Raw genomic sequence first — 13,782 nt, 5'->3', positions numbered from 1 at the left:
AAAGAGGTGTCTAGGAAAGGAAGCTGCACTGGAGGGGGAGATAGGGCTCATGCCTGGGGGATGGTGGAAGGGAAGGAGAAACAGACTTGGGTGGAATGTCAGATTCTATCCAAGCGGGGCAGTGAGTCCAGGGCTGGGTGCCATCTGTGTAGATGAGACGTGTGAGACAAACACAATCTAAATTCTCATGCCTTCAATGACTGAGGACTTAAGCCTTAGGTGCTGAATCGCCATTTGGAATGTCAGTTTTTATGGGGTACAAATTAGAACTGTATGTCTGATCTTTAAGATTACCCTGGAAATCTCAAATTGGAAAAAAAAAAAAGGAATTGAATACCTGAGTGTAGATACGATGAGGCCTTTAAAAGTCAAAAGTTATTACAGACTTTCAGATTCAAAATAAAAGGGTCATTGAAGCATCCTACAGGTTTTAATTTCTAAACAAGTAAACAGCTGGGCATGGTGGCACACACTTGTAATTTTCAGCAACTCGGGTTATCTTTGGTAAACTGAAAAATTCTATCAGGCAATGGCTATATATCTCATGCTCCAGCACCAAACAACCCAGGAGGCAGACTGCACAACCCAATAGTTAAAATAATCAAATGTTTCCTAAATCCAGAAGTTGAGTCTTACCTATCCTTCTCAGATCCTTCCAGATTCACTCTATCCCCAAAGAAAGTTGCCTATGAGTCTGCCTTTCACATCTTCCCCTTCCTGTTCTCTGAGCATCAGCTGGCTGAGGGGGCATAAGCAGTCAGTACAGAAGGGTGACAGAAGAGCCAGCCTGCTTGCCATTAACCTCTGCAGTCTGAAGGTGAGGACCCCTCCCAGGATGATCCCTAAGCATGTCCCTGCACTCACCCCACTGTCCAGCCCCTGGGTGAACAGCAGTGAGTGAGTGGTAGGCAGAGAGCCGCAAGTCCTCCCAGGGGACCTCATCAGAAGAAAATTTTCTCTCCATAGGGCAACCCCAAGGTGGGCCTGCAACCTGTACCAGTCAATAGCCAGGGATAGAAGGGGGTGGCTAGGATTGCCACCTATATTCTAAGAATATGTTACTGCATGCTGTATTACATCCTACCAGCTGAAAGACACAACTTGGATTCAGAAACAAGTGTATTACATATATATGCCCCAAAGAAAGTGGACATCTAGGACAGACAAAACCATTTTGTTTATTTTACATATGCTTTTATTAATATCATTTTAAACTGACAAATTATAACTATACATTTATGGTAAACAATGGGATGTTTATAGATGAAGCTATACATTATGGGATGATGAACTTGTGCTCATCAACATATCTATCAATACAGAAAGACAGATGCCACAGGATCTCACATGGAACAGCTGTAGGAGGAAGGTGCACAGATTACTGAAGCCTTCACCACATAGATGCCAGTGAGAGGGCCTCTGGATCCTCCCACAAATGGGTCCCTCCACCAGCTGGGAAAGGCATCAGAGACTGTTTTTCCTGGGACACTTAGCCCTGCCCTGCTCTTCTCTGTTCTTTCTCCCATGTCTCTGGGATAGCAGAGATGGTCCTTAGTAAATTTCTGTTTCTCATAAATCTTATAGTAAAATCAATGCTTCTGAAAAATGAAAAAAAATACACTGGTGCCGCAGTCTGGCTGGGCACAATCAGGAGCCACTTGTCAAAAGAAACTAACTTTATTTTTAGAACCACACACGCCAAACAAAACAGCCTCTCAGGAAAAACCCTCAGAGCCTCAACTGCCACCACCGGCTTTCCACAAGCCTCTCTCTCCCCCACAAGCTTTTCTCCACCTCCCACAATCCTCCTGCTCTTGAGGCCGATTGGCTGGGTCACGTGGGCGGAGCCAAAAAAGTCCCCCAATGAGCAGCTCCGTGGTCTGAAAGGGCAGGGAAACAGCCCAATGAGCATCACCGCAGAGGAGCCAATCAGCTAGATGTTGCTGGGGCCGAGGAGCCAATCAGCTAGATGTTGCTGGGGCGCTGTGAGCCAATCATCAGCCGGCAGCTGGAAGTTTGCTGGGGCCCCTTGGGCTGTGGCTCTCAACACACTGGAAATAACAAAATGAAAAAAAAATTACTTTGGAAATATTTTACCTACCAGTTGTGTAAGAGGCAATATCCTGAGGAAGGAGGAATGCTGGACCAGTGTATTAGTTTCCGTTGCTGTGACAAAATACGTGAGAAATAAACTGAGAGTAAGAAGGTTTCAATCCAAGGTTAATGGCTCTGTTGCTTTTGGCCTGAGGTGAGGAAGAATGTCATGGGAACATGTGGCAGAACAAAGATGCCCACCTTGTAGCAGCCAGGAAAGTGAAAGAGAGAGGGAAAAGAAGGGACCAGGGTCAATATATACCCTTCCAGGGCATGCTCCTGGTGACTGACTTCCTCCAACTATGCCCCACCACCTACAGTCTCCACCTCCTCATCATAGTCCATTCAATTATGAATCCATCAATGGACTAATCCATTAATGAGATCAAAGCCCACATGATATAATCACTTCCTCAAAGCTCCACCTCTGATTGTTGCTGCATTGGGGACCAAACCTTCAACATGAGCCTCTGAGGGACATTCTGGGTCCAAACTGTAACAACTAAGGATCAAGAAAACTTCATGCTTGTTCTAGCTTTTCTGTTATGTAGCACTGTCCTTGCACAAGTCACCCTGTGCTCTCCAATTAAGTTTTCTCATCTTCAAAATTAAAAAAAAAAGCTAAATTATGCGATCTCTATGTTCCCTTCCAGCCCTGTGATTATGAATTTCAGGATTCTCTAATATACCTAAAAATTGAATGCAGTGGAAAATAATATTCTATTGAGGGTGTCTTATTAGTTATCAATCAATAATAATAATGTTTGATTAATTAATTGGTTCCCATTCTAAGCCTTCTTTACTCTTTTTAACTCTGAAATTACTTAACTATGTTGCTGCTCATATAACAAAGAGAATTCAACATATTAACTAGAGCTCCTTAATCTTTATTAAAGTTGTCTAAGAAACAGAGAAATAGAGAAACAGAAAGATATTTCATTGATATTAGCTCATTGGAAGCAATAGTTAAAATAACCAAATGTTTCCTAAATCCAAGGGAATCAAAATAGCTACAATGGCTCCCCTTATCTGCAGGAGATTTGTTCCAAATCCCCCAGTGAATAATGAATATCCCAGATATTACCAAACCCTATATATTCTGTTTTTGCCTCTATACTTACATATCTATGATAAGTTTAAGTTATAAATCAGGTACAGTAAAGGTTTAAAAACAATAACAATAATAAAATAGAACAGTTATAACATTATATCATAAAATTATGTGAATATGGCCTCTCTTTCAAAATCTTCACAAAAAGAAAGAAAGTACTTTCTGGCTTTTCTTTGGCATATCCAAATTGCTTGCCTTACAACTTTTACATTTTGGGAATGTTACTAAGATAAGTGTTTTGAACACAGCACTGTAATATTATGACAGTTGATTTGATAATTAGATGACTACAGGTTATTGGGCGATTAGCATATACAATGTGGATACTCTGGATGAAGGGATGGATGATTCATCTTCTGGGCAAGATGAAATGGGATGGTATATGATTTCACCTAATCAAACAATGTTCAATTTTAAACTTATGAATCACTTCTGGAATATTCCATTTAATATTTTTGGATCACTGTGGACCTCAAGTAACTGAAACCACAGAAAGCAAAACCATGGATAAGAAGGGACTACTGTAGTATACCAAATATATGAAGTAAATCATCACTTCACAAAATAGCTGATAAACACTTTCTTTTCGTATCTCTTTTAATGTCCCCAGAATCTGTCTGGTCATCTAAAAGGCATACTATGATTTGAAAACAAATGAGAAATGGGAAGCAAGAGGACAATATCTTAAATTTCCATATTTTACTAACAAGTAGGGAAGAGCAGAGAGCTTACTATAATGAGAAGGATTTTCAGACCACATTCAGACCCGTGTGATCTATTAGTAATGTGTACAGTGGACATGGGACAGGAGACAGGGAAGTTGACATATACTGCTTATCTGGTGTCTGGATTCTCCTCTCTTAACAACTCCAATCATTTTTGCAGACCCTGCCACTTGACAAACTATGAGGTGAGTGTTTTAGGTAACCAACAACCTCAATCTTTAGAACTAAGGACATTTTACCATTTATGCAAAATTAAAGAAATATGTATTCAAAACAAGTCTACCAAGAAATTGGTGTGGAGAGAAAGGGAACAGTTGTGAAGGCTGGTTCTCTTCCTATTGCTTTATTATATACTAAACCCTGTCCAATTTTTACTTAATCTCTGCAGTTCTTAGCAGTCAAGTCTCTGTTAATTCTCTGTTGAGAAAGTAGAGGAAACTACTGATTTACAAATTTCTATTTTAATGTTTCAAAACAAATCGTGTTTGTTCTGGATCTACATTGTGTAGCTGGCATTTGGTACTAGCCTTGGTATTAAATAGATCTTCAATAAATACTTTTAATAAATCAAAACAAAAAACAAAAAAGAACACTTGATATCCAGAATGAAAGAGACATTGACTGTTAAGAGTATGTCCAGTGTAAAATAAGGGAAATTTTTTTGATATTTCCAATTATTCCCATAGGATTCTGCCTTCCTCCATCTACAGACCCTTCCCATCCTAGGTTGGGAATTCCTGGGTTATCAGATCTGTCATACATTTTAGGTTGTTGGTTACCTAAAATACTCACCTCATTGATCTTATAGAACAGAGTAGAATAGTATTCATTAGAGACTGAGAAGGGCAGTGGGGAAGGAAAATGAGAAAACGTTAAATGCAGGCACCAACACACAGTTCCAGTTTTCTATAGCACAGTAGGATAACTTTGTAAAAGTAATCTGCTATATTTCAAAATCAATAAAAGAGTACAAAATTCCTAATGCACAAAAATGATTAAAATTGAAAGATATGGAAGTACTTGTAATCCCTGTTTGATCACTATATGTTGTATATATGTATCAAGTTATTATAAGGCACTCCATAAATATGTACAAATATTATGTCTAAATTTAAAAATAGAACAAAGTAGATATAGAAAGTAGCATGACAGAAGTAAATGGGATTAGGAAAATTTAAAAATAAATAAATAGATAAGTGCATTTCCAAATCCAAATGAAACATCTTGCTGGGCAGCTAAATTTTAAAAAGAAAAAAATGGAAATTTGCCAGAAATATTAGAAAATGTTTACAAAGATGGAGTTCGAAAGTTTCTGTAACCGCCAAAAAGGAAAGAAAAAAGCAGAGAGAAATGTTTATATGGTGTTTTACCCTGCTAAAAAGCAGAGCAAACCTGAGGAATCTGCACTTTCTTTCTCTACAAGGTAAACTTGAATTGAAGAGCAATTAGATGCCAGACTCCTAATTGTTCTAGATCCAATCATAAAATTTTTGCTCTGGTGCTATCAATAGTAAGGATCCCAAATTTCCACAGAATTTATTTATTTCTGGTCTATATAGTTTTCCTCGGAAACCTTAAAAATAACAGCTAAGAACATACTGTATCTTCACGGATCACAGAAGGGTTATTAATAATTTCAAACTCAGCCACATTATTATTATTTCCACATTAAGAAGTCCCCATCGGTTCCCAGGAAGTGCTCCCTCCACCCCAAAACTTACTACAGGCTTTAGCTTCCTTCTCCAGGGTAGTCCAATGGATCTGCTCAAAGGTGTCAGCAAGCAGAGAAACTGTGGTCAGTCATACCCTCAGCCCACCCAAAACATCCAGGGCTTTTATTTAACTCAGTTCAACAACAAGAAGCATCTATGAGGCTAGAATGGTCAGGGGTGTTGGAATAATGAATGTTGAGTTAAGGGACATAGCCCCATACATGCTCCATGTACTTTCTGCTAAAACTAGTTAGAGGTATATACTTTGATTTACTACTGTAGGAAGAAGCAAGGGATTATTTAATAAGTTTTCATTTAGTTATTTTTTGCCAGGTGTCTGAGAGTATGGGCCATCCCAAATTATCTTTATCTCAGATTAGGGCTTATGGTCTCTTGGCCATCAAGATTAGGACTGCTTAAACTTTATTGTGGTTATGTATCACCTGTCAATCTTGTTAAAATGCAAGTTCTGATTTAGCAGACCTAGGACAAGTCCTGAGACTCTTAATTTTTCACAAGACCCCAAGTGATATCAGTGCTACTGGCACAAGGGCCACACTTCAAGGAACAGGGAATTGAATAACTTGAAGCAGGCTTACAGTTCTTTTGAGTTCTGGTTTTCTTCCAGTTCATCCTAACATGGGAGTTTCCTACTTGATTTTTGCTTCCAAAAGTTTATCTGCAAATTCTTTTTAGTTTCCCACATGAACAGTCATGTTATGTGGAAAATAATGATATTTTTCTCCTTTTAGCCTTATTGCACCTTATTGGACCTCTAATAAAATATCAAACAGAAGTGGTTATGAAAGCATTCATGCCTCCTGCCTGGTCCCAACAGAAAAACACTCAATAAAATTCACAGTGGGCATATTCACCAGAAGATTTGATACATATATATGGTCCCCAACTTATGATGGTTCAACTTTTAACTTCATGATGATACAAGTTCAAGTTTCAACTTCATGATGATACAAAAGCAGTATGCATTTAACAGAAAACAGACTGAAATTTTTGAAATTGGATCTTTTCTCAGGCTAGTGATATATGGTCTGAGACTCTCTTGTGATGCTGGGCAGCAGCAGTGAACCAGAGCTCCCAGTCAGCTGCACTATCATGAGGGCAAACAACTCATACTTGACAGCATATGCACAAGGTAATATTTTTTGTAATTGTGTTTTTACCTGCCATCATTTCCACAAAATGCCCACTTGTATTTGCATATGAAATATTCAGGACTTTATTATAAAATAGACTTTGTGTTAGATAATTTTGTTCAATTGTAGGCTAAAATAAATGTTCTGAGCATGTCTAAGGTAAGCCACATTAAGCTATGGTGTTCCTTTGGTAGGTGTATATTAAACACATCTTCAACTTATAATAGTTCCAATTCATGATGGGTTTGTCAGGATATAACCTCACTATAATCCAAGGAGCCCTCTGTACACTTTATTCGATGAAGAAAGTTTTTTTCTCTTCCTAGTATGCTAACAAGTTTTTATTTTTTTAAATAATGAATGGGTGTTAAGACTTGTTAAATGCTTCTCACATCTATTTTTACATACATCGTTGATGTGGAGTATTAAACCAACCTTGCATTCCTGGAAGAAACCTGAATTGGTCACATACTATTATCTTATTATAGAAGGCTATATTTGTTTTGCTAATATTTTGTTTATAAAACATATAACTATGTATATTATAGAGCCATAATTTTTTCCCTTACTATAACGTACTGTTCAATTTTGATATTACATTATTCTGGGTTCACCAGAAAAGTGCAGCCAATTGTGATGCAGGAAGAGGGAGAGAAAGAGAGAGGTTTTTATTATAAGGTATTGACACACATGGCCACGGAGGCTGAGAAGTCCCAAGATCCGCAGTCAACAAGTTGGAGACCTAAAAGAATTGATGGTATTGTTCTCATCTGAGTTGACGACCTAAGATCTAGGAAAACCATTAGTGTGAGTGCCACTCCAAGTCCAAACCCAAGGCAGGAGAAGACCAATGTTCCAGCTCAAAGAGAGTCAGGTAGAGAGAATGAATTCTTCCTACTCTGCCTTTTTGTTCAGGGTTCCAGTGGGTTGGATGAGGCCCACCCACATCAGGTTGGACAGTCTGTTTTACTCAGTCTACCCATGCAAATGTTAATGGCATCCAGAACACCCGCACAAACACACCCAAGAATATGTTTAACCAACTGTAAGGGCACCTAATGGCCTAGTCAAGTTGACCTAAGAAATTAACCATCACAGATACCAAAGTTATGCTAACTTAATACAAGTTAAGAAGTATTCCACATAACTTCAGAGAAGTTAATAATTAGTCCACATTTTCTGTTTCTCTGGGAAAGAGGCTAAGATTGGTATAATTTCTTATTTTGTTAAATTCACTGGTAAGCTATCTGGGCCTGGAGTTTTCACGGTGAGAAGTCATATTAGGACTTAATCAGAGAAACAGAACTACTAAAATACACATAAATATTTATTATAGAGACTTGACCCTACACAACTGTGGAAGTGGATTGAGCCATCTCTGTAAGGCCATTCTTTGTCTTCAGGCCTGATGCCAGAGCCAGATATCCACATGGAAGACTGTGGGAAAAGGAAAAAGAACATAAAAAGGGGGAGAGCAAGCACAATCCAGCCACCAGGAATGAGCTGAGGGTACACTGGATCTCATTTCTTGCTTCTGATCTTGATGTGCAGTTCAGAAATTCTGCTTTGTTTGTTTAATTGTGAATTCTATTTCTGTAATAGGTTTCCTATTTTTTCTTGCATTAGTTGTGGTATGTTATATTTTTAAGGCAAATTAATTATTATGAGATTGTTCATAAATTCTCTCATTTTCTTTGTAATGTTTGTAAGATCTGTAGTTATACTTCTTTCTCTTTACTAGTGTTGGGCTAGTTAGCCTTCTTGCTTTCCTTCTTTTTTAGATCAGGCCTACCAAAGAGTTATTAATTTTATTAGTTTACCAACTTTTGGTTTTGTAGATCTTTATCTATTGTTTGTTTCCCTTTCATTAGTTTCTGCTTTTACCCTTATTTCCTTTATTCTACACTTTGTTGTTGTTGTTGTTGTTATTTTTGGTACTGGGGATTGAACTCAGGGGTACTCAACCACCAAGCCACATCCCCAGCCCTATTTTGTGTTTAGGGACAGGGTCTCACTGAGTTGCTTAGTGCTTCACCATTGCTGAGGCTGGCTTGGAACTGGTGATCCTCCTGCCTCAGCCTCCTGAGCCCCTGGGATTACAGGCATGTGACAGCGTGCCTGGTTTATTCTACTCTCTTTTAAGTTTAATTTTCTGTTTACTTTCAAGATTCTCCTGTTGGAAACTTAAGAAACTGATTTTTAGCTATTCTTCTTTTCTAATCTGTGCATTTTCCTCAAAACACAAAATGCATTCCAAAACTTTTGATATTTGATGGGCTATATTTTCGTTACTATTTAGTTCAAAACATTTTCCATTGTGATATATTTTTTTTTTACTCATGGATTACTTAGAAGTTTGTTATTCTATTTCCATACCTAGGGCTTTCTTGTTATCTTTTTATTATTTGTTTTAATTTATTGTCCCTAGAAAATATAATCTGTATTCAGAATTTTGATGTTTGTTCAGTCTTGCTCTCTATCTTAGTACAATGGTCAATTTTGGTAAATGTTCTACATGCACTTGAATGAGCAATTTGAAGTTACTTTCAGGTACTGTTTTAGATATGTCACTTAAATGTTTGGTTCAGACTTTCTGCCTGTTCTATAACTCATTGAGAGATGTACTAAAATCTCCTATTTGGATGAGCCATTTTAGATGGAAGATGAAGTCCCAAAAGCCTGATTAGTAAACAGAAGACTAAGAAGAAGAGATAATTAAGCTAATTTGCATTAGAAATCAACAGAAATATGGAGGAGGTGTGGAAAACCCCAGAGGAGAGAGATCTGCTACACATATGTAAAGGAGATAAAAGATTCATGAAACCAGGGAATATCTATTTGAAGATGTTTTGAGTTTCTATCATGTCAACTTCTATCTTTTCACACCTTCAGTAAAATACGAGACACACTAAAACAGAGGGTTTTGTTTTACTTCATTCTGAGGAAGTCAAGGCAAGAGCCAAGATCCATTTGTTGGCCATGAGAGGAGCTTTGCTGCCTCAGTAGAGATCTGCCTCCCCAGAACTTTGGGACATACTGAGCACCTGCTGAGCCCTGGGTGCTGTCTAGGTGTATTAAACACATCCTCTCCTTGTGCTTACCTTGCACAGTAACATGATTCAGGGGTCAAAAATGCAAAGATTAGACTGAAATATCACAGTGGAAGGTTGGTGAGAGAGGTGACTACAAGAGCATGAGTCTTGTGCCCTTCACTTCCCACAAGTCACTGAAGTCCTGGAGAAGATGGAATGGAATGGGGATTCTGGCTGTCTTATCCAGAGACGAAAGCCAGAGAGATTCCAGTTGGTCCCTGGATTACCTAACCTTGCAATAGTGTTGTCTTGTCAGGAGACAATGTTGGTAAAGCATCTAATACAATAGCAAGTAAATGATCACTAGTTCCTATTCAAGCTGTCTTTGTAACTTCCCAACTCCCACACTTGGTGTTTAGGGCATGTGACCCCAAGCCTAAATCTGTCTTTGTCTGGCTCTCAGAGAAATCAGCTGCCACGTGCTTCCAACTTCACTGACAGGTGGTGAAGAACTGACCTTCCAGCCCTAGTCATACCTTGGATGACATCAGTCTCGTGAAGCTGATTGCAGCTTCACGACTCTGTGCCCCAACCATATAGTTTAGCCATTTTCAAAGCTTAGCAGATTTTAACTGTTGGTTGTTTTTGGCCACTAGATATTGGGATCATTTGTTAAACATCAATGGATAAATAATATGGCCCTTAAATTGACTCATATTTGAGTAAGTTTAAGAACCTGGCCACAACAAACAAATTATTCAGTTTTTGTCATATCCAGAATATAGTACTCAGTACAGGGTGGTGGTAGGAAATATTAGGGTCTCTGGCAGCTCTAAGATCATTTGTGTCTCCTGGCCACATTCAAATCACAATCTGTTTAGATAGGGGAAACCTCCCCACTACCTACCTGTTTTGTTCTGAGGAAGAAAACTCACTTAGTGGGATCCTGCTGTGTATGAGGTGTGTTCCCTGAGAGCCAGGTGGACGGACTGGAGGCAGCAACACAGTGTGTCACATCTAGCCATGGAGTGACATAAACATGGGAGGAAAGAGATGATTCTATCACAGCTCAGGGACGGTGATGATGGGGTGGGGTGCCCTTGAGTCAGTGGCAGTCACACTCACACTGTATTCATATAACAATGAGACTTAATCTGTAAACATTTTTCCCTTGTTTTGTCCCAAGAAGAATCAAAGGCTGTTTTTTTTTTTAGTAGTCCTTTCAGTAATCAATAAGTCAATTTCCTATCTTTAAGCAGTGAGAAGGTGTCATTTTAAAACTATTTTATCTTCAATAGGAACACCATTATATTACTATGTCTCCTTCATTCTCCTGGTCTCCGACACCCCCTTCATCTACTGCTTTATGAACAAATGGTTACCCTCAGCTACAAGGCCACCTTTCCCTTTCCCTTCTAAAAATCCTTATCAAAAATATAAGAAAAAGGATTTGAATAAATGTTTTTATTAAACAACATATTTTAGAAATGGATGGAATTTCCCATTGCATAGCACCATGATTTTTAAAAATTTAGCTTCTCCGTGCATCTTTTCCCACTTGCATTAAATTCTTTCTATTGTACATATTTTTCCCCTTAGATTTTTCCCAGTAAATGACTTATTTTAAATAGTTCATAAAAAGTACTTGGGAGTATTCATATGAAAATGATGATTGTTTTCATAATTGTGTCCTTCTTTGTAGGATCCAAATCTAAAAAAGAAATAATTGACATGTAAAAACTCTTCAGAAAGGAATGTTCTTTTGTACAGTTTCAACCATAATTTATTGTGGTTTTATTTATCCACCATAGAACTAGAATCTAAGTAATCAATTTATAAACTAGCAAATGAAGAAATGAAAAAGGGTTCATGCATATGGAAAAGGCAGACTAACATTTTAGCCCCAAAGTTCTCTTTTCGTGATTATGGATCATTCCAAAATCAAAAATTATTGGCTGCTAAAAAAATTATTACTGCTAAAAAAATCATTTTCTCTCTTGTCTATGTGAATAATACCCATTTCATAGGCAAAGTGTCAGGAAGCATGATATGTTATTCATGTTGTATTTGGGCACATATAAAGTCTCTATGGGCACAACTTCTAAATCCTCTACATGACCTACAGGTCAAATCTTTATTTTGCAGACAAATCACAAATCTGTTTGGTCTGATGAAACACAGAAAGCATTGTGAATGAAGCTAAGACCTGCATAAGTGAAGCCACTACCTTTATTTTCTTCATCTGAAACAATATCCAAATAATTTTTATAAGGTAGTATATGGGAGTGCTATTGACTTTTTTTTACCTCAAGGTGATAATGACAAGGAACAGTAAAATTCTGTAGAGTCTCTGACTGCTATTCCATATCTAGAACTAGATTCTAAGGAAGTAATCAAGGATATGCCCACAACACTAGAAGACTTTATAATAATGCAAAAATAAATGTACAAAAACAACTGTTGATTAGCTAACATTCAGTACATCCAGCAGTGGGATATTATGTAATCATTAAAAATATTTTCAATAGAATACTTTATTACGGGAGTTCTTAATATGGTATTTGGATGGAAAAATCATATTCGCAAATAGAATGAACACATATACATATATGTATCATATATTTATAAAATTGTGATTATTATGTGATATAAAGATATAAGCAGAAGTGAGGTCAGCAAGATGGCAGAAAAGATTTCCCAACACTCATCCTCTCACAAAAACATCAGTTTGAACAACCGTCTATGCACAAAAATAGCTTCACATGAACTAAGAAATTTGGGTGAGCGGTTACAGCATCTACGTGTGGCATAGAAATAAGAAAAGATTTTATTGAACAGGGTAGACAGGACTAAATTAGTTGTAAGCAACTTCAACATTCAACATTCTTGTACATTTCATCAAGTCCATTTCAACAATGGACTGATCATCCAGACAGAAAATCAGTAAGCAAACAGTGAAATGAAACAACACTATAGACAAAGTAGACTAAGAAAATATATATAGAATATTCTACCCAAGAGCAGCAGAATACAATTTTTTTTACAGGTACACATGGGAAATTTTGCAAGATAAATCCTCTATCAAGCTACAAAACAAGTCTTAACAAATTCTTGAAGATTTGTATCAAGTATCTTTTCCATGTTTTCTAGTATGAAACTAGAAGTCAATAACAAAGAAAACTGGACAATTTACAAGTATGTGGGAATTAGTATACTCATGAATACTCAATGGTTAGAAAAGAAATAAAAAGGAAAATTTAAAAAATCTTGATAGGAATGCAAATAGAAACAAAACATACCAAAATATATGGGATACAGCAAAATCAGATTTAAGAGAAAAGTTGATAGCAAAAAACTGTCTGCGTCAAGAAGGAGAAAAATTTCAAATAACCTGACTCTACACCTCAAGGACCTAGAAATAGAAGACTGAACTAAACTTGAAGTCAAAAGAAGAAGGGAAACAATAAAGATCACAGTAAAAATAATGAAAGGGTAGAAAAAGAACAGAATAGATGGGTCTGGGGTTGTGGCTCAGCGGCAGAGCACTTGCCTAGCATGTGTGAGGCACCAGGTTCAATCCTCAGCACCACATATAAATAAATAAAAAATAAAGGTACAACAACAACTAAAAAGTATTTTTAATAAAAGAACAGAAAAGATCAATGAAATTAAGAATTACCTTTTTGAAAAGGTAAAACGTTTGACAAACCTTTAGAAAGATTTACTAAAAAAAAAAGAGAAATCTCAGATAAATGGAATTATAAGTGGAAGAGAAGACATTATAACTGATACCACAGAAACACAAAGGATCATAGAGACTATGATGAATAATTAAACACCCATAAATTTAGATGAACTATAAGAAATGGATTGATTCATAGAAACATGAAATCTCCCAGGACTCTATCATGAACAAATACAAAATCTAACCAGTCCAGTAAAAGAGTAAGGAAA

The 13,782-nt window shown here is 37.2% G+C and overlaps 1 protein-coding gene across 3 annotated transcripts in view; it reads right to left on the bottom strand.

The window, feature by feature from the left end:
* Positions 1-1,176: 1,176 nt before the first annotated feature.
* The window catches only part of Cwh43 (cell wall biogenesis 43 C-terminal homolog), a 60,331-nt gene continuing 47,725 nt past the window's right edge, over positions 1,177-13,782 (bottom strand). Inside the window, exon 15 of one of the 3 annotated variants that reach the window (XR_009228281.1) lies at positions 1,177-2,051. Coding sequence is in view for 2 of the 3 variants with exons in the window: in XM_058584148.1 (XP_058440131.1) it covers positions 1,934-2,051 (118 nt within the window). In the remaining variant the exon portion in view is untranslated. Of the gene's footprint in view, positions 2,052-11,282; positions 11,540-13,782 lie in introns of those variants that run through there. The other 2 variants (XM_058584148.1, XM_046459688.2) reach the window with 2 other exon arrangements.

The sequence above is a fragment of the Marmota monax genome, unplaced genomic scaffold, assembly GCF_021218885.2.
Source record: "Marmota monax isolate L192 unplaced genomic scaffold, Marmota_monax_Labrador192_F-V1.1 WCK01_AAM20220418_F8-fsc00025, whole genome shotgun sequence".
NCBI lineage: Eukaryota > Metazoa > Chordata > Mammalia > Rodentia > Sciuridae > Marmota > Marmota monax.
This window is presented reverse-complemented; position numbering and strand designations above follow the sequence as displayed.